The sequence below is a fragment of the Castor canadensis genome, chromosome 15 (assembly GCF_047511655.1).
Source record: "Castor canadensis chromosome 15, mCasCan1.hap1v2, whole genome shotgun sequence".
In the NCBI taxonomy this organism is placed as follows: Eukaryota; Metazoa; Chordata; class Mammalia; order Rodentia; family Castoridae; genus Castor; species Castor canadensis.
Genome location: NC_133400.1, coordinates 66,343,298 through 66,364,686, shown reverse-complemented (window position 1 = coordinate 66,364,686; position 21,389 = coordinate 66,343,298). Strand labels below are relative to the sequence as shown.

At 39.8% G+C, this 21,389-nt stretch overlaps 1 protein-coding gene across 6 annotated transcripts in view; it reads left to right on the top strand.

Annotated features, from left to right (window-relative positions):
* Positions 1 to 2,099: 2,099 nt before the first annotated feature.
* The window catches only part of Cul2 (cullin 2), a 74,986-nt gene continuing 55,696 nt past the window's right edge, over positions 2,100 to 21,389 (top strand). The window contains exons 1-2 of one of the 6 annotated variants that reach the window (XM_074056374.1): positions 2,100 to 2,287; positions 18,382 to 18,522. In XM_074056374.1, the coding sequence (XP_073912475.1) occupies positions 18,404 to 18,522 (119 nt within the window). In that variant the 5' untranslated portion in view covers positions 2,100 to 2,287; positions 18,382 to 18,403. Of the gene's footprint in view, positions 2,288 to 2,355; positions 2,533 to 4,490; positions 4,641 to 17,519; positions 17,713 to 18,374; positions 18,523 to 21,389 lie in introns of those variants that run through there. The other 5 variants (XM_074056369.1, XM_074056372.1, XM_074056368.1 and 2 more) reach the window with 5 other exon arrangements.

Below are 21,389 nucleotides of genomic sequence, written 5' to 3'. Positions count from 1 at the left end.
ACTATTCACAGACCATACTTCATTGAATTTATTTGGAATTCTGCTGTGTAAGAATTCCAATCATTTATATTAGTAAGGACCAATGTTTATTTTATACTTTGGAGATTGTTCTAGCTATGGCTCTCATGTTCCCATCAATGTGGAGCTTTCTGGTTTGCTTCTGAGCTCTTCCTTACTTTCTATACCAGATGCTCCATGCTCATTGTGCATTTCCTTCCTTAGCCCTATAACTGCTACTTCTGTCTTTTTTGGCATTATTGGAGTTTGAATTACTGGGTCTAATGCTTACTAAGCAGAGGCTCTACCACACCTCCAGCTCCCAGATACTTCTAAAGAGGAGCCAAGTACTTTTGTAAGCCCCAAGTATTTTTTATTTTTATTTTGTGGTGGCACTGGGAATTGAACTCAGGACCTCATGCTTACTACACAGATCTATCACTTGAACCACTCTACCAGCTCCTGAGTAGTTGTTTTTTTTTTTTGTGGTAGTGGGGTTTGAACTCAAGGCCTACACCTTGAGCTACTCTGCCAGCTCTTCTTTTTTTTGTGTGATGGGATTTTCGAGATAGGGTCTCATGAACTGTTTGCCCAGGCTGGCTTCCAACTAAGATCCTCCTGGTCTCTGCCTCCTGAGAGGCTGGGATTACAGGTGTGAGTCACTGGTGCCCAGCCCCAAAATAGTTTTAAAATCAGCTATTGCAAACATGAAACCACAGATATTTATACAGAGAGCTCTGATATATGACATATATGATATCATATATAAGTACATGATATAAATATCTATATTTATATTTATATATTAGTATATTATATAAATATATATTTGTATTTATATCATATATATTTATATTTATATCATACATATATTTATAAGAAACAAAAGGTGAAAAAAGTTTAATAAAAGATGATGTAATCCGGAAATGCAAATTCCCAATAAAGATTTAATAAAAAATTATTCATATTTACTATGGAATATAAAAAGGAGACAAATTATTTGAAATCACAAATGTCTCAGAGAAATTAGCTGTTCAGCTAATCTGGGCGCTAGTGACAAGCCTTAGTCCTAGCTACCTGGGAGAATCTGAAAAGGTGTAGGAGTTTCCAGACGTCTGGAGACCACACTTTGAGGATCACTGGATTGATTAGAAGAGAGAACATTTAAGTAAAAAAAAGTGATAATGGAAACACAACAGCCGAACATAATGTCTTTATTCAAGTAAAGAGTAAAGATTTTAAGCCCTGCAGGTTAGAGAGATTGACAGAATTGATCAGATCAGGAGATAGGATTTTACTAGTTCATTGTTTTTGAGATAGCCAAAGCTGGCCTGGAGGAATTTGTGATCCTCCTTGCTTCAGTCTCCTGAGTGCTGGGATTAAAGGAATGCACTCTCATGCCTGGAGAGGAGATAGGATTTTTAATGGGCCTTGAAAAATTGGCAGTTTGCGAAAAAAAGGCTAGGGAGCAAAATGTTCAGAATGGGCAAATGAAGACCTTTCATATGACCAGCGAAAGTCAATTAAAGAACAAAGTGGGCTTTTGTTCCTTTGTGGTCCTGTGTATGTGACGCTGTGACAAGGGAATGTACATTGATACCAATATCATGTTCTAAACTCTAAGGGAGGAAACCCCCTTAGGTTGACATAGTTCGTGGGGGGTTGGTGAAGGGGGAGGTTAGCCATCACTGTTCCTTTATTGACAATACATTATGTCCCAGAATTTGTTTCACAAAAGCCCATTGGGAAAGGAGTTTGTCATGGGGTGGGGTTGGGGTAGGGAGCATTTCCTCAATATATTTTGGAAAATTTGCAAAGCCCATGGAAGTGAGTGTGAAGAAGGTTGTGGTGCCTTAAAATATTTGTAAAGGTCTGAAATGGACCCGAGGTGAAATACTTGTGTTGCAAACACCATTCTGACGAATTGTTATTAATAGTACCCAAACTTGGTGAGTACTGAGCTCAGGGAACCGTGATCGCTTCGCTAACATGTGAGCCCGCCTAGGAATCGCTTGGAATATTGATTTCCGTGGCTTCGCGATTGTATCAAACTGGCCTCCTGCGCTTGCCGTAACGCGGACTCTACCATCCCTTCCCGAGGGGGGATTTGAGAGCGGCGGAAGGAGGCGATTAGAGGGCGTGGGGTGGGAAAACCCAGGCGCTCGGGAGGACCACTGATTTCCAGATCCCACCATCGGTCGGTTCTTCTCCCCTCTCTCCCCTCCCCACCTCCCCTGTCCCGCCGGAGCGGCAGTGACCTTGGCTTGGCGGCGTTTCCTCGCGGAGGCAGGTGAATGTCGGCGCGCGGCGCCCCGGGCTCGGCGGCTCCCCACCCCCGCGTCTCCGGGGCGGGTGGCGGCGGCCGGCCGGGGAGGTGGCTTCGGCGCACAGTAATGGCAGCGCTGTGAGCAGGAGAACGCGAGCTGACAGCCGCCGCTGCCGCCGCCCACCCTTCTCGCCGGGGCGTCGTCCTTCACTCCTGCGGGTTGCCTCCCCTCCCCTTGCCCCCTGCCCCTTGTCCTGCTTCTGCAGAAGGTAACCCCGCCGAGGGTAGGGGAGCCGGGCTGCAGACGCCGGGAAACTTCCCTTCCCGGTTATTGGGTGGCGGGGATGGGGCGAAGGAACGGAGTTGGGGTCGAGGAGGGCGGAGGGAAGAAGGATGGTGGCGGGAGGCCGAGAAAAATGGTGTCCTGTAAGTGACCTCGACTCCCTAGAGCGCTGACCCCTAAGCTCGGCCACCCCCGGGACCGGATCCTGGGCCTCCCCGGCCGGGTCTTGGCCGCCTCTCCCTGGGCCCCATTTTCCTCCAAGGAGGGAAGGTGAGGTGTGTTGCTGCTTATTTTCACGGGTACCTAGAGGCTGGCATGGATCTCACACTTATTCACCGCGAGTGTTTTCACTTTTGTTTCCGCAGACAGCGGAGATAGATGGTTTTGGGGAGTGTATTCTACGTGCACGCTACACCTCCCGCCCCAGCACTTACAGGGTCTGGGAAATAAGAGCCTTGGGCTCTCTTTGCAGCACTTGTACGCACACGGGAGCCGGGACTGTCCCCTACCCGTAGGTGCATGCGAATGAAACACCCGTGAATTGCAGACTGTTAAGTTCTCGCCCTCCGCCCCCAAGTTACTATTACCAGTTGAATGTAGGACCCTGGAAGTTTAAATTTGAAGATAGACTCTGACTTGACAGTATAAAATTCTTTTACATTTGTCCCAAACCCACATTCATACCAAAATATGGGAAGTAATTACTTTGTTCAAGACAGACAAATGAATATTCCTTTGCCTCTTTGGCAGTATTTAGAAGACCCTTCTCCAGAAATGTCAGATAAATTTACAGTTATACACGGTGTTTTAGTATCTGTTTCTTTTTTTTTTCCTTCAGATGCTATTGATGAGTTGTGGAAACATTTCTATCGTGTACATTATATATTTTCTTTTTTTAAAAAAAAATTTCCATAATGGGAATTTAAACTTAGAGCCTCAAACTTACTAGGGAAGTGCTCTACCATTTGAGCTACACCTCCTACTTCCATCTTTTTAAGTTTTTCTATGTTCACACACATCTGAAATGCTTTTACCTCCTTCTCCATACTCTGGTGATTTTGTATGTTTTATAAATATTAAGATAGCATATATATATTTCTTACCCTTATCAGTTTATCATTAAATTAAAGGCCGGCCTTTAGTTTTTGTTAAACACATAGTCTGTATGCAGGCATTAGGAATACAGTGTGGTGAATTTCTCTCTTCTTATTGGGTCAGTTCTGTTTGGAGAGGGACAGTAATGATAAAAAATTTGAGAATAAATGCTATGAAGAAAATAAAATAAAGAATTGTAGGGACTGGGAGATTATTTCAGATACTATGGTCAGGAAAGTCCTGTTTTTTGGTTTTTTTTTTTTGGCAGCACTGGGGGTTGAACTCAATACCTGACACTTTGCTAGGCAGGCACTGTGCCACTGGAGACACTCCACCAGCCCAGGAAAGGCCTTTTTGACCCAATTGAAATAAGGGAGAAGGAGCAAGCCTTTGGTAGTTCTGAAGGAAGTGTTCCTGAGGGTGAAGCAGATGGAAAAGCCCTGAGATGGTATCAGTCTTGGGTCCAGCAAACTGAAAACGACTCAGGAATGTAGGCAGAGCCTAGTGAAGGGAGAAGTGTCAGAGTCAGAGACCAGATTAGGTGAGGCATTGTCTCAAGGAGGTTGGTTTTTGCATTGAAAGCAATCAGAATTTTCTTTTCCAGCGGGGAAGTAAGATGGTCTGAATGTGAATTGGAGAGGAGAAAAGGAAGGCCAGAGGGAAAAGTAAGGCAAGTAACAAGCTTTGGAGACATTTTGGAGTTAAAAGATAGTGAATTTGTCAGGGATTGGGTGAGAGTGCAGTTGGGATGGGAGGGTCTCCTGGGCTTTTGAAGTAGGCAGTTGGATATACAGATCGAATTTAATTAATTAATTAATTAATTCAGTTTTTTTTTTTTCTTTTTTTGAGGTACTGGGGTGTGAACTCAGGGTTTCCAGCTTGTGAGGCAGGCACTCTACTGCTTGAGTAATGCCTCCAGCCCAGAAATTTCTGTCTTAATGGAACTTATTAGTGGGGAGAGAAAGATGGAGCTAGGGAGTCATCAGCATTTATCCATTGGTATGCTTTACTATACATATTTTTTTCTTTGTTTTTTTTTTTTTTGGTACTTGGGTTTGAACTTGGCCTTGGGCTTGTCAAGCAGGCACTCTACTACTTGAGCCACACTTACAGCTCTGTACTGTGTGTTTTGAATAAAAACTATGTTTACATCATACAAAGTTTAAAATGTTTACTATGGTATATAATTTATCACCAAAAAGAAAATATTTGTTCAGAGTGATCCACCTGGGTTTGATTCTTAACAGTAATGTTGCATTACAGTGTTAACATAATTCTTGCTGGTATCTTTAAGAATATGTAAATTCATCCGATGTCACTACTTTGTAGTAAGACTTATTGGAGTTATGGTGTTAGATCTCTAGTTTTTCCAGGGCAGTTGGTTGAATCATTTGGAGAAAGGGAGGTGGAATATTTTGTCTTGAGTTGCTTTAAGCTTTATGATTTTTGAAGGTGGCTCACACCTGTAATTGTAGGTACTTAGGAGGCTGACATTGGAGGATTATGGTTTGCCCCGAGTAGGTAGGGATGTGTGTGTGTGTGTGTGTGTGTGTGTGTGTGTGTGTGTAGTGGGGATAGTTTTTGAGACCTCATCTTTAATAACCAGAGTAAAATGGCTCAAGCAGTAGAGTGCCTGCCTCACAAACCCCATCTAGGACATAACTGAATATTTAGCAAATACCTATTGAACTCAAGGACTCACACTGTCAAGGCAGGTGCTCTACCACTTGAGCCATTCTGCCAACCCTTTTTTGTGTTGGGTATTTTTAAGATAGTGTCTCCTAAACTATTTGCTGAGGCCTGGCTTCTAATGGTTATCCTCCTGCTCTCTGGCTCCCAGCTAGCTAGAATTACAGGCCTGAGCCACCAGGGCTCTGCAAAGTCTTTGTTCTAATGTAGAGTATTTTCAAGGAATGAAATAGTGGATTTACTCTATGTAAACATTTTGTTCACATTTGTTCTAATTCAGGTGAAGAAAACATTCAGGATGCTTTTTTAAATTTAAAAAAATTTTTTAAATTAAAAAGAATTTTTGTTTTCTTTTGCGGTACTGTTCTGTTTCAATATTCAGTCCTGGATCCAGCTTTGCATTTAGCTTTGTTTCCTTAGTAACTTCTGATCTGGGACAGTTTTTTCACCTCTTTCTTGAGATTTACACTTGGGATGAATGTGATCTGTTCTTTTATAGAGTATCTTCCAACTTGAGTTTGATACTTTCTTTTTAGGCAGAGATAATACGTTTTTGGCAAAATACTACAGAAAAGATCTTGAATCCTACTCAGAGCATCAGATCACAGTACAGATATCTAATATCCTATTAGAGGGAAATTTTTTCTTTTTTCTCATTTTTTTGGAAAGTCTTGCTGTGTTGCTCAATGTGTCCTTGAACTCCCTCCCGGGCTTCAGGGATTCTGTCTTGGCCTCCCACGTAGCTGGGTGTTGGCACCGCACCTGACTTCTGCACATTTGCCTTCTTACAAAGCTTCTGCTTTTCCTAGATGCCTTGAGGAGAGCCTCTGAAACCGAAGATGCCTTTTTCTCAGACTTCTGCCCGCTGGTTTTACTTTTACATTCTTTGGTTGATTTTACTTTCAGCAGTTATGCTGTTTGCTGAATAGTGATTTTATGTTTTTCTTATTGCCTTGAATGTTAATTGGAATTCATCTGTAGGGCAGACCTGTCTGTCCAGGCATGATGGTGTGCATCTAAAGTCCCAGCTGCTTGGGGAGTTGAGGCACGATGATGGATTGAGCTGAGGCGTTTGAGGCTAGCCTGGGTAGCACAGTAAGACCCTGTCTCAGAGATGAAAGAAGAGCTGTCTGTTCTATATTTATTGGTTTAAGTAATTTGTTTTTATTAGTCTTGAGCTATGAGCACTTATTTACTGCTTAAAATCTATCAGTATTTATTTATTTATTTATTTTTTGGTAGTACTGGGGTTTGAACTTGGTTTTGCATTTGCTAGGCAGTTGCTCTACCGCTTGAGTCATGCCTCCAACTTACTAGGCAAGTGCTGTATTGCTTGAGCTATCCCCCCGCCCCTTTGTTCTTTTGGCATGCCTTTCTCTTCTTTAGGAAAGCACTTTCTTTTTTCTGGCATCCCAAGCTGTTCTATGCTCAGTTTTTCTAAGGGGCACTTTTTCTTTTATATTTAGAAACCAAGATTGGGTTCTATGTTATTGCTACTCGGGGTCACCGCTCCCAGACCCTTCTCAGTGGCCAGAGCTAGGACTGCGTATGCATTCTAAGCCACACATCTGTGTTCATATCCATGGCTTCACAGTTCTGAGTAGTTGGAGGGAGCATTCAAGTAAGAATGCTGAGCACTTTGCACTGAGATTCAGACCTTTTCATGAATCAGAACTTTCATTGTACATTTTCATGTAGATTTTAAGCACTTACAATAAAGACAGTATTTTGGTAAATATACATTAACACAAAATATGCTAATATATTATATTTACTAATATATTATATTTACTAATCTTCAAGTGTGTATCTTATTGAGATTAATTACATTCACAACATCATCGGACCATCACCACTATTTCCAAAATGTACTATTACTACCAGAAGAAGAGAAGTCCTGCGGCTCTCCATTTCCACTCCCTTCCTCATCTAGTAACTCCTAATCTACTGTCTTTATGAATTGTCCATCCTAGGTACCTCATGTAAATAGGATCATAAAATGTTTGTCCTTTTGTGTCTGTTTTCAGTTAACATAATGGCATCAAGGTTCATCCTTGTTGGAACGTGTATCAGAACTGTTATTTTATAGTTAAATAATTTGCATGTATATACCACATTTTGCTAATCCATTTATCTTTTTTTTTTTTTGGTGGGCCTGGGATTTGAAGTCAGGGTTTCATGCTTGCAAAGCAGGTGCTCCCAAAGTGACGTTCTACCTTTTGAGCCACATCTCCTCTATTCATCTCTGGATGGGCATTTTGTTTTTACCTTTTGTTACTGTGGATAATGCTGATATGACCATTGGTGCACAGGTATCTGCTCCCTGTTTTCATGTCCTTTGGGTATATACCTATAAGAACAATTGTGGGTTGTGTGGTGATTCTGTGTTTAGCATTTTGAGGAGTCCTTAAACTGCTTATCAAAATGGTGTACCATTTTACATTCCCATCGTTAGCAATTCTTGGTTCTAATTTCTCCATGCTGAACATTTGTTTTCTGTTTGTGTGTGTGAAGCAATATTTCATTGAAGGTTTGATTTGCATTTTACTAGTGACGTGTGATATTGAGTGTGTTTTCATGTCTTTGGCTATTTGTAATCTTGATTGGAGAAATGTGTATTACCTCTCCTTTTTTTTTTTTGAGAGGGGAGACAGGGTCTTAATATAGTAACCCAGACTGGCCTGGAACTTGGAGATCCTCCTCCCTCTAAGATTATAGGCAAGCACCACAGTGCTCAACTCCACTCATTTTTAAATTGGGTTGACTTTTATTGTCTATGAGTTATAGGACATTTATTCTGGATATTAATTTAGTAGATACATGATTTACAATATTTTTCTCCATTCTGTGGGTTAACTTTTTACTCTTCTGGTAATGTTTTTGTGTTTGTTGTTGTTTTGAAATAAGTTTTGCTATGTTGCTCAGGATAGCCTTGAACTCCTGAGCTCAAGTGATCCTCCTGGCTTAGCTTCGAAGTAGCTGAAATTATAGGTGAGGGCCACACTGCAATAGTCTTGACATTGTCCTTGGATGCATGAAACTTTTTAATTTTAATCAATTTTTTTGAGTTAAAACTGGGGTTTGAGCTAGGTCCTCGCACTTGCTAGGCAAGCTCTGTATTACTTGAGCTACACACCCAGCCCTGAAAGTTTAAATGTTGATGAAGATCAGCTTATTAAATTTTCTTTTGTTGCTTGTGCTTTTGGTGTTCTAAGAACCATTGTAAAACCCAGTGTCATGAAGCTTTTCCTTCTGAGCTATAGTTTTTTAACTCTTAGGTTTATGTCTTCGGTCCATTTTGAATTACTAGTTGTATATTCTGTAAGCGAAGACAGTATAGTATATTTTGCTACTCCAAACTTTGACTTCTTCAGAAGTTAATATTTAGAGAGGTAGAATAAGTGCAATCAAAAGGAAGATACCCAGGGACTGAAAGAAATGGTTTGCATTTCTTCCTAGTCTGGTCAGGTAAATATTAAAATGAACTGCTTGTGAGAGAAATGGAATGAAGAGAAGCCTTTTCTTAGGAAATAAGGGTAGAAAGTCAGAGAAGTAAATAACGGAGGCATAAAGATTTCAGTAGCAGTATGATTTGGTATTTATTAGATTCAAAAGCATGGTTGGAAAAGTAAAATTGAAGAGAAGAGCAGAAAATAATACTACCTTGTCTTAGCATTGTCCATGAACCTGAAATCTGTTTATAAATATTTTTATATTATTTCATGTGTTTAGATGGAGAAAGTGCTACAGCCCTTAGCCTACGGTTAAAATGTAATCAACAGTTTATATAGAGTATTAGTTTCTAGTGCACAAAGTTTCACCAAAGTTTAAAGAGAAAAAATTGCTGAGGAATCACATGGCATAATTCACTCAGATGAGCCGAACTCTGATCATACCATTGCTCAATACACAGAGAACTCAATAGCCAGAAAAATCCAGCAATAAAACTATAAATTAAAAAAACAAAAACAAAAACAAAAAAACAGTTTATATAGAGTATTAGTTTCTAGATTAACTACTTTTCAGTTTTGAGGATTGTATTTTTTTCCCTTATGTTTTGACATCCAACAGAAACTTCCTTGGCCACCCTAAGACACCCAGCTGTAGGGTGCCATTCACATTCTTCTAAAGGGCTGCATTATCCTTTATTTCTTTTGAGCCAACACTAGTTTCTACGTGACAAGTGGTAAAAATACAGGAGCGGGCAATGAACAGGGAGCTTGTAGTGAAGCCAGATGGATCTGGGTTTGCTGATTATGTGTCAGTGTTAGTCTCTATCTTTAATTTATTCATTTTTTGTGATGCTAGCGATGGAACCCAGGGCCTTATCCATGCTGGGCAAACATGCTACCACTAAGCTACATTCCCAGTCCACTCTTTCTATCTTTAAATGGGGGAAATAATAGCTATTTTAGGGTCATTATAAGAAATTAATGAAATGTGTATAATGTGTCCAGCAGTTTCTGAGTGAGATATGGTTACTGTTATTGTTAGCAAGCCTTTAATGGGGATTAGTAAACTGCTCAGTGTTCTAGTGTTGGATTGCATTTATGTTATTTATTATTTATTTTATGACAGGGTCTCACTATGTAGCTCAGGTAGGCCTTGAACTTGCCATCCTCCTGCCTTAGTTCCCCATATGCTGAGATTACAGGTGCTCACTACCATGCCTGGCTCTAGTAAGGCTTTTTTTTTTTTTTTTTTAAACCCAGGGCCTTGCACATGCTAGACAAGCACTCTACACCTAAGCCACATCCACAGCTGTTTGGCTTGCTTTTATTCTTTACTTTCAGCAGCACTTAAGTGAGAGAAGGATTTTAACTGCCTGGAAGCTGGGATTTTAAACAGGAGGTGTAGTAAACTTGTGAGTGGGATAATTGCTATGTCCCTGGCTTAGGTGACACTTTTTTTTTTTCTCAAGGTACTAGGGAATGAACCAAGCTTTACTGCTTGAGCTGTACTCCCATCCCCTATCAGTGTCACTTTTTTTTTGTTTGTTTGTTTTTGCAGTACTGGGGCTTGAACTCAACCTACACCTTGAGCCACTTTACCAGTCTTTTTTTGTGATGGGTGTTTTTGAGATAGGGTCTTTTTGCCTGGGCTGGCTTTGAACCTTGATCCTCCTGATGTCTGCCTCCTGAGTAGCTAGGATTATAGGCATGAGCCACCAGCGCCTGACTCAGTGTCATTTTTTAAGTTATTCTTCCATGTCTGTCTTCTATAGCAGTGCCACGATACAGATAGGAATTAATGTTACACAGAAACTGGAAAATAGATTAATTTGTCCAGAACAATGAACCATTTGAGAAGTAATGAAAATAAAGCTGATAAGAACTGGGAGGTGAGGTAAGGACTCTGAATTTTATTACAGTCAATTAAAGAAAAACACACACACACACACAAGACACTGGTTAGAGTGATTCCCCTGTGCCTGTAAAAGCAGCATGCATGCTACAGTGGATTTACCTAACGGCTCTGACAATGTCCGGCTTGTTCCTGAGGTCCCAGGTAGTTAGAGCAGGGTACTTCTTTGTTAAAGACCAGTTGTTTTCTTAAGTTTCTTAGACTATTTGTAAAAAATGAGAAACCAAGTGAAACAGATACTTAGCTTCAAATTGGTAAGAGAGATGTGAAAACTTGTAAAAGTACAGTCTGCACAGACTTGAGAGAATATGAAGCTCATTGAGAGAAAGGTATTTAATTCTGCTGAGGTCAATTTATTTTTGGAAGCAGATACCTTTTATAACCTACTTACTGTAGTATACATAAAGTCTGTGCTTCTCCGCACCCTCCTTCCCCTTTTGAAACCTTAAAGTTTTCTGTGCTGGAAAACTTTAGATCAGTGGGAGAGCACTTGCCTAGTATGCACAAAGCTTGGGTTCCATCCTCAGCCCAGCAAAAGAGAAAGACATAGAAAGATCACAATGAAATCCCTTTGCACAATTAATAAACACCAATAGAAATTAGAAAGTAAAAAGATGTTACAGTTTCCCTCTGTTTTATATTTGACATCTGAGATTGATAAACTACTGTACTGTCATCCATTCCCTTCTCAGCCCAGAGTACCCTTGGGGGTTTCATGCATGCCAGGCAAGGGGCTACCACTGCACCACCTCCTAGCTTCTCTACCCCCTTTTTTTTTCTTTTTTTGTGGTACTGGGGCTTGAACTCAGGGCCTTCAGCTTGAGCCACTCTGCCAGTCCTTTTTGTGAATGGGTATTTTCAAGATAGGGTCTCTTGAACTATTTGCCTAGGCAGGCTTTGAACTGTGATCCTCCTGATCTCTGCCTCCTGAGTAGCTAGGATTACAGGCATGAGCAACTGGCGCCCGGCTCCCGTTTTTTTTTTTTTACCTTTAAAAAAAACCACAGCATTAGAGTTGTGGATTTTTTTTTCTCTTTTTTTGTGATAAGGTCTTGCCATACAGTTCAAGCTGGCCTCAAACTTTCGATCCTCCTGCCTCAGCATCCCTAGTGCATGCACCACCATGCTTGGCTAACTACTAGAACTTCTGAAGAAAGTCATATGGTGGAAATAACATTTGTGAAGTACATAGTGCTCTGTGAGTCAAATCTTACTGCAATAAAAAGTACTGCATTCTGAAACGCCAAATAACAAGGGTGTCTTACCTACATCTAATGGTTCATCCATTTGGGAAAGCAAGAAGAGGGTGTTTTAGATGCATTTGTGGATCCTGTTGTAATATGAAATGATACTAGCATTTGGGGTTAGTGTGTCCCAGATGCAGCTTTGGGTCTGTCTATTTCTTTCTTTCTTTTTTTTATTTTTCAACACTGGGGTTTGAACTCAGGGCCTCATGCTTGCTAGGCAGGTGTTGTACCACTTGAGCCACTCTACCAGCCCTGGATCTGTCTTATTTCTATATTTAGCCCACTGGGTGACATTTATCTTTTCTTCTTCTTCTTTTTTTTTTTTTTTGAGACAAGACTTGTTACGTAGCCCAGGCTGGCTTGAAACTCCCCATCCTCCTGTTTCATCCTCCTGAGTTTTGGGATTAGAGCACTTGTTCAGTATGCTATGTAAGGTGTGTGCCACCATGCCTGACCTGAGGGACATTTAACATTTAATTATATCATAACTGTGAGATCAGTTTAGGTAACTGCATTATACTTTACTGGCAATTTTGGGATTTCCAAATCTTATTGCTGGTTATGATCCATACCAAAATAAAAAGTTATTGTTCAGGAGTGGTACACGTTTTCCTTCCTACACTAAAACGATAATCACATTAGTGTTTAGCCACATACATTATTGATAGTTGTACTTTTGGAGGCAATTAAAATGTGGACACCAAAACATTTATCAGTAGTAAACTTGTGTCACTCTGATCATTACATTAAACATGATTAAACACTTCACTAAAATAAGCTATACTTCAAGTTAAAGTATCTTTCTAATTATGTACCAACTTTGATTCTATACTTAAAGTTTGATTTATTTTTATTTTTTAATATGGTGCTAGGGATTAAACCCAGGGCCTTGAGCATACTAGACGAGTGTTCTACCACTGAACCACATCCCCAGCCCCAAATTGAGTATTTTGAAATACTCTACTTAATTTATTTCTTATTGGCATGGGATTTGAACTCAGGGCCTCACTCTTGTAAGGCAGGTGCTTTACCACTTGAGCCACTCCATGAACCCTGAAGTGCAGTAATTTATAATTGCTTCGTCTTCTGGGTTTTTTTTTTTTGTGTGTGTGTGTGTGATGCTGGGGGTTTGAACTCAGGGCCTACACCTTGAGTCACTCCACCAGCCCTTTTTGTGATGGGTTTTTCGAGATAGGGTCTTGCAAACTATTTGCCCTGGCTGGCTCTGAACCACAATCCTTCTGATCTCTGCTTTCTGAGTAGCTAGGATTATAGACATGAGCCACTGGCACCTGGCTTCCTTCATCTTTTAAAATGTAATTGTCTGAATCCCTTCTTTAATTTTTGTGGTACTGGAGTTTGAACTTAGAGCCTTATGGCTGCTAGCCAAGTGCTCTACCACTGGAACCACTCCTCCAGTCCATTTGGCTCTGGTTATTTTGGAGATGGGGGTCTTGAACTGTTTACACTGGCTAGTCTTGAATGTGGATCTTCCAGATCTCAGCTTTCCAAATAGCTAGGGTTATAGGTGTGAGCTACTGGTGCCTGGCTAGTAACTTTTTTTAAAAAACATTTTTCTGTGGTGAGAATTTGGTCAATCTTTTAATACATTCTTTGTGATGATACTATGTTTTGGAGCTCTCTTCTACTTTGGAAACCTGAAAGTCATTGGAAAGTTAAGATTCTCATGAGAAAGGGAGCAGAGATAGGAGCAGTTTAGCTTAAGTATTCTTGGGAGTGAGGTACATGTAGTGTTGAGGAGAGCTTAAAAAAGCAAGAATTTAGAACACACTGGAGCTATGGCTCAGTGGTAGAGTGCATGCTTAGCAAGCAGAAGATCCGAGTTCAAACTCCATACTGCTCCTTTCCAAAAGAATTATATTAGAACATTTTTGTTAATATTATAGATTACTGGTTTGATTTCTAGTTTGTTTATTCTGTTTGCCTTATGTTGCCTAATATCAGAGAGCTGGTAACTGATTTTATTTTATTATTTTTTTCACTGACCTGAAGCTCATGGTAACTGATTTTAAAGTCTTAGTTGTCAGTAAAATATTTATTGTCTTTTATGGGAAAGATTGTATATTAATGAATTAAGGAATCAGTTTTATTGTTCTGCAGTGACGAGATACATAGGAAATGTTGAGATTTGAGGAATTTTAAGCAGAGGGAATGGATAATCAGATTGACACTTTGGAAAGGTCACAATGGCCACAGTGTTTCAAAGGAAGCAAAAGAGGATGTGACACCTTTCAGGAGGCTAATCAGGTGAGAGATGATGGAGGGGGTAGAAGCGATGACTGAGAATGGGGAGATGTACGTAGATTCTGGAAATGGCTAGAAGATAGTAGTGACAGGACTCATTTATTGAGTAGATTGATTTGTAGAGGAGAGAAGCGAGGAATTAAGAAAGAATGATTAGTAAAATGCCCAACATAAGAGACAGGGTGAGTGAATGTCTCAAGTGTTGTAGTGCCTGCCTAGCAGGCATGAGGCCCTGAGTTCAAACCCCAGTACTGCCAAAAGGATAAATAAGTAAAATACATAAAAAAAAGGATTAGTAAGGCCCAGCATAGTACTACAAGCCTTTAATCCCAATACTGGAAGTTGAGGCAAGGCGGACCCTGAATTCAATGCCAACCTGGTCTATACAGGAGACAGTCTCAAGAAAAACAATGTGCTGGGTGCTGGTGACTCACACCTGTAATCCTAGCAACTCAGGAGGCAGAGATCAGGAGGATTGCAGTTTGAAGCCAGCCTGGGCAAATAGTTCGCAAGAGCCTGTCTCAAATATACCCATCACAAAGAAAGGGCTGGTTGAGTAGCTCAAGGTGTAGGCCCTGAGTTAAAACCTCAGTACTGCAAAAAAGAAAAAAATCAAAATAAAAGAAAAACACAAAGCACAAAAGAAAACAACAACAAATCATGCCTGGTGTCCTGAAAAATTCCTGTTCAGAATTCCTGTGTTAGATGCTCTGTATCTGGGATCCCCACTGATTCCCTCCTGACGGAGGATCCTCCAGGGAATTTCCTGAGAAAAACAGTGTTAAGTAGTGTTAAGTTAACATTACTCTTGCTGGAGATTCTGGGTGATTGTCCCTAAGAGTTTTGGTGACATTGATACAAATTTTGCTACTGATAAATCTAAAGGCTTTCCAATTTGTTTTTCTCTTCTGGAAACTTGGGATATTTATATATAAAAATAACATAAAAGTGTTATTGATTTTTAGAAGTCAAATATGCTAGCTATTCTGTAGGTCTTTTTAATTGGAAAACTTACATTGTCTACTTAGTCTAGGATTTTTTTCTTTGAAAATTACCTTCTCTCATTCTTATTTTGTAAAATACATAGACAAGTGACCATATCACTTATATTAGTATGATTTTTGTTTTTAAGTTTTTGTTGTTTTCTTTTTTTCTTCAGTGCTGGTGTTTGAACTCAGGGCCTCAAGCTTGCTAGACAAACTACAACTTGAGGCACACCCTCATTCCTTTTTTCCTTTATTTTTCAATAGAGTGTCAAGTTTTGGGGGTTAATCACTAATTTATTTTCTGTATGTAGAGTTTCCTATTCTCCATTCTAATAAATGGGATTAGTCAATATGTTGTCTTTTGTGACTTTCATTCACTTACTATGGCTTTGTGTGCATGTATGGTCATGGTTCTAAGGATGGAACCCAGGGCGTCAGACTTGCACTTGTACCACTGATCTGTTGTTCCAGCCAGTATATTTTGAGCTTCATCTGTGTTGTAGTGTGTATTAGTACTGTTTTGCTGAATAATCCATTGTATGCACATACTGCATAGCAATTACCCTTTTGGCCTTAAGGAATAATATTGGTAACATTTTGTAACAGTTATTATGTGAATATGTTTTCCTGTCTCTTGGATATATATTTTTTTTGGTGGCCTGGGGGGTTTGAACTCAGGGACTCATGTTGCTAGGCAGGTACTCTTACCACTTAAGCCACTCTGTAGCCAGACCTTTTTTGTGATGTGTTTTTATTAAGATAGGGATTGTGAACAAAAGATTTTGCCTAGGCTGGCTTTGAACTGCGATGCTTCTGATCTCTGTCTCCTGAATAGATAGGATTGCAGGCGTGAGCACCCAGCTTTTAAATGCTTTCTGCTATTGGTTTATCAGTGTTTGGTGTCACTAGATGTGTTTCATAGGCTTGTGCTTCTCTGGCCTTGGCTTCCGGCTTTTCCACACTCCTCCCCTTCCCTTCCACAAGCATGGATTACCATTGCATTTATACCTATTCTACCATATTTCCATTGGGTTTAGGGAAGTAGGTGTCAGATTCTATAATGATAATGGCAGACTGTGCCATCATTATAATAATTCCTAAGCATAGTATATAATATCCCACTTTTATACGGCAAGAAAATGAATATGAAGAAAACATTGGCAGCTGTTTGCATACCAAAAAAAGTTCCTATTCTCAAACACTAGACAACATGACAGTATAATCATAGGGACCCTATTGTATTTTCAGCCTGCTTTTGACTGAAATATATAATGGAGTATATGGCTGTGTATGAGTCTAATTCTTCATTTTTGTGCCTTACTAGGGACCACATCTTAATACATAAAACAGGACACCTTAGGTAATTTACATGAGTCCAAGTAAGTTTCTTAAAAGCAGATGGATGGGCCTGGGTATGACCCAAGTGGTAGAGTGCCTGCTTAGCAAGCATGAGACATTGAATTCAAACTCATTAAAAATGCCAAAAAAAGGGCAGACGGATGTGAACCAAGGCTCTATATAAGTAGAGGTTGGGTGAATGGGTGGAGGGGAATTGTAAGGAAAAAAGGAGCATCTTAGGTAGAGAAAAACAATAAAGGCAGAGGGTAGGTAGTCATGAAAATGGGTATAAGGCAGTATAAGCGTTGAGCCTAGGCTCCAGCAAAGCTCTGTGTCATGTCGTAGTTTTTCAATCTCCATGAAAGATAAGAAAACTTATTCCAAAAGATAGGGAAGAGCAGCAGGATCTACTTGTCAATTGTTGGTAGATTTGAGTTTACACAGTACACTTCAGATCTTGTGTGGCTCACAATAATCACTATGTAAATATTAACTACTGGTATTATGTCTGGTGTGGCCCTGAGCACTGAGCATTTGTAGATGACACAGGGATGGATGGATTCAGGGCATAATCAGAAGCACCGTAGTTGGGGAGGATGTGCTAAGTAAGGGAGAAAGGGAATTAAGGTTAATTCCACAATTTAGAGCTGAGAAAACTTGATAGGTTCTCTCACTTCTTACCCCAACATGGTGAAATCACTATGGGTCCATTCTCCGTAGTACAGGAATGAGTTTGAGGCCAGGAGTGAATGGAGTCTTTTGGTATTTTGTTGATACTTTTTGAATATTTGGCTTTTCTCTCAGTCCTTTTCCATGGAGTCTTTTCCTGGACTCCAAGAATGAGTTTCTTTCTAGAACACATGTAAAAAGGGCCTCCAGGTTGTGGCCAGAAGAGTGCATAGCTGGCCTCTTCCTCTGGTCTCTTTTTCTCTTTGTATGTGTTATCCTCCTTTCCATTATTTCTCTACCTCTTTTTTTCTCCTTGGTAGGAGTCAAGAGAAAAGATGTTTCATTTTTGCTTGGCTTTGCACTTCATAGTCCTAGAAGCAACAGAAAACTTTGCAGAAAGTCCTTTCCTTGTGTAATTAAATTTAACTTGGAAGAGTGATGCTGACAAAAGCTTAGAATCTCCTTGAACCAGTATTTTATAACCTTTGGGAACCCTTTTGTTACAGAAACCAGGTAATTCCTAAATGTGACTTGTTTGCTAGGCAAAGGGGTCTTCTAGCGCCCCTACAGGCCCATCAACTCCCCTGAGTGGTAGTGAGGTGGGGTGAGGTGTGTGTGGGTTTTGCTAGAGCAGTAGGAACCACACACCTTGAGACTGAGGAGGCTTAAGCTTTCTGCTGCCAACTTGCCATTTCTTTAAAATCTTCAAGTTTTTATCTTCAGAGTTGATGTGAATTTTGCAGTCTTCTCTACAATTCCTCCCTCTTGTTTTAATATAAACCAAAACTGATGTCCCAGGAAGACAAAGCCTTTCATTTTCTTGTGCCTTCTCATTTTTCTTTGCATGCAAATCATTTCCCAGTTTAAGGAGTGCAAACCACAGGATTTGTGGCTAAAACTTTTACAGTGAATGTTTCCTGTGCATTTTTGTCAGTGGGAGTTGACTTTTTGGTTAACTGGGTCCCAACTTGTTTTCCTTAACATACTAAATGAGGTTTATCTGTCTATCAGTTTATAAATTATTTAGACAAAGTGTTCATGAAAAGATGGTAGTAACATTGTGTTCCAGATACTGTTTTCACTCCTTTCACACATGATGCTGTTTGATTATGCAGTGCTTTAAAAACAGATAACCCAGTGTTTGGAATTCATGCTAACATAATTATTGTTCTTAGTTAACAGGTTTCAACACTAAGCTTGCACAATGTCATTAAAACCAAGAGTAGTAGATTTTGATGAGACATGGAACAAACTCCTAACTACAATCAAAGCAGTTGTCATGTTGGAGTATGTTGAGAGAGCAACGTGGAACGATCGCTTCTCGTATCCTTTCAGTGGCAGATTTGCTGAAAAGTGAAAACAAGTTTATGCTTATTCAAGTGGGAAAACACCCAGGGAAACTATTGTCAAATATATTGTTTACAGTTCCAAGTTCACCACTTTTGTGGCAATCAATATTTCATAATTTTTCCTTCAACAAATACTTACTGAGCACTTAGTGTATTTGTCAGACGCTATCAGATTCCTCTCCATTATAAAAAGGGAAACAGACAATAAACAAGTAAAAATTCGAATCCACTGCTTGTGATAACGGGCAGTGATAAATGTTGTGGCGTAAAGTAGAGAAGGGTAAGGACATGGAGAAGGCTTGGAGTGCATGTGTGCACGCGGCTCCATTTAGAGAGGGTGGTCAAGGAACGACTCCCTAGAGATGTGAAACTTGGGCAGCGTGTGACAGAGTAAGTGAGCAAGCCACACAGATACCTGGGCAAAGAGTGTCCACTTTCTAATACTGAGATAACCAACTTATAAGGAGGAAAGGTTTATTTTGGCTCATGATTTCAGAGATTGTTTCAGTCCGTGGTCACTTGGCCTCATAGCCTTTGGGCCTGTGGCAAGGCAGTGCATTATACGGAGAGCATGTAGCAGAGAAAGCTGCTCTCATTGTGGCAGCTGGAAAGCAAAGAAGGAAGGAGGCAGGGTGCCAATATCTCCTTTGAGGTACAGCCCCAGTGACCTGCCTTCCTCCCACCAGACCTCACCTCTTAAAGGTTCCACCATCCCCCAGTAGTGCTATAGGATGGTCAACATGCCTTTAACACATGGGTCTTTGAAGGACATTTTCTAAATCCTAGAAGTATTCTAGGCAAAGAGTAAATGGCAAGTTTGATGACTGAGATGGAAATGTGTTTGGGGAGTTTTATATAAATGCAGATTTGTGGTATGCCTAGGTTGCTCTGAAACCTGGTATCTTGCATTTTTACATCACCACAGTCTGCTGGACATAACTCCTTAGTAGTCTTCTGGGACTTTCAAGAAGCATTGCCCTTGTTATGTGGAGAGCTGATCTCATCAGACAGCCATTCAGCTTGTTAGCACTGGCCAATTCTGTTAAAGTTAAGCTGAATGTTGGTGGAACAATAGTGACGTTCTTTGCGGGTAGAAGCAGGAGGATGGTGAGTCCCAGGCTAGTTTGGGCTATAACAAGATTTTTGTCTCAAACCACTCTCTTCATCCCCTCCTCTCTCCTTCCAAAAAAGTGAAGTTCTTTTGGAGCAACAAGAAGCCATTTAGACGATCAGGTGCATTCAGAGTGCTATGGCCTGGACCAGAAGCCATTTAATTTACTATAAATTGCAATTGTCAGTGCAGAATATTTACTAGACTTTCTACATTCTGGGCATTAAAGAGAGATAAAATGATTCTGATGTTTCTGGAATGCTTTGTAATTTGCAAAGATCTATATGTGTTATGTCATTTGACACCTCGTTACAGGACTGTTAGTTCAGTGGGGCAAATGTAATTATTGTCTTTACGTAAGTGATGAGGAAACTGATAGTAGAAGTAAAGCAACTTGCCTAGCGTAACACAAGTAGTAATTCATGGAGCACCAGACTTGAATACAAGATTTTTTTTTTTCGAAGGCCAGCAAATATTTATAACAAAGCAGGACAAAGTAGGGAGAAACAGAAAGGGAAGGAGGAGACCTCCTGCCTGACTTGCAGGTGGAAGCAAAGAGGCTCCATGAAAACACAGTTTTAATATCCTGTTCCCTTTGCTTTGCAGTATTTCTAGAGGATAATCCATATGAATTCTGCCTTTGAAGAGCTTATTACTGAATTCATCTCTTAGCTAATTTTTCTTTTCTTTTGTAGAACAGTAGCAAAACTTTATTGTAAGAAAAGAAAAGAAATAGTAAGGAAAAAGAAAAGAAAAAAAGCACTGCCAGGAAAGTAGTGGGTGGGCCCTTGCCAGGTGGCACATCGAACATTATGGATTGATTTTGGAACAAGGATCATTTTGTTTTTATACTCTTAGTTTTTTTTTTTTTTAGATGAGTTCTCATTCTGTAGCACAGATTAGCCTTGAACTGGCAACGCTTCTGCCTTTGCCTCTCTAGTGCTGGGACCTGGGGCAGGAACCTTGCTAAAAAGAAAGATAATAATTAAATTTGTTCTTGATTGATGTACAGAATATACAGTTAGTTGGTTGTTTTGCAAATAGTTTTTAAATAGATGACTTTACTGGAAAGTGATCCTTTCCAGTTGCTGTTACTTCTAAGATGTTTATTGTTTCATCCACTAAAAATGGTCTATTCTTGACCTAATCATGAATTTTTCTTTTTTCTGAAATAAAAGATAGCTGCAAAAATATAAAAATAGAAACTTATAATTTAATATTTTGATTTAGAAACTAAAGGGCTCTATTTCTAAATTGTTTTGAAGTTCCCTCCTGTCTCTTACTTTTCTTGAGAATGTAAGGCTTACTTATGACCCTCAGATATCTTAAGTAGCAATTTTAGAGACTGTAAAACTTTAATATTTTGAAAAGGAAAAGTGAAAACCCCAATGTATATTAGTATTTGATATTTCAAAAAGGATTTTTTTTTTGGTATGACTATAACACATGTCAAAAGTTCATTGAGAGATACATGGATAGTCTGTATTTTGTGTCAGTCATTTTTTCTGTTAACATGTGGGAGATTTTCGTTATGAATGATCTTGTGAGTTGCATTATTAATTCCAACTTACAGTTGAGAATAATGTGACTTGATGGATAAGATGCCTTACTGAGACTGTAGAGTTGTAGTATAAATGCCTGTCTTTTTGTCCTCTTGACATGGGTCTTAAGGAAGCATGGTCTCATTGAAGTGTTCCACATGTGTTTGTACATATTGACCATGCCTGCAA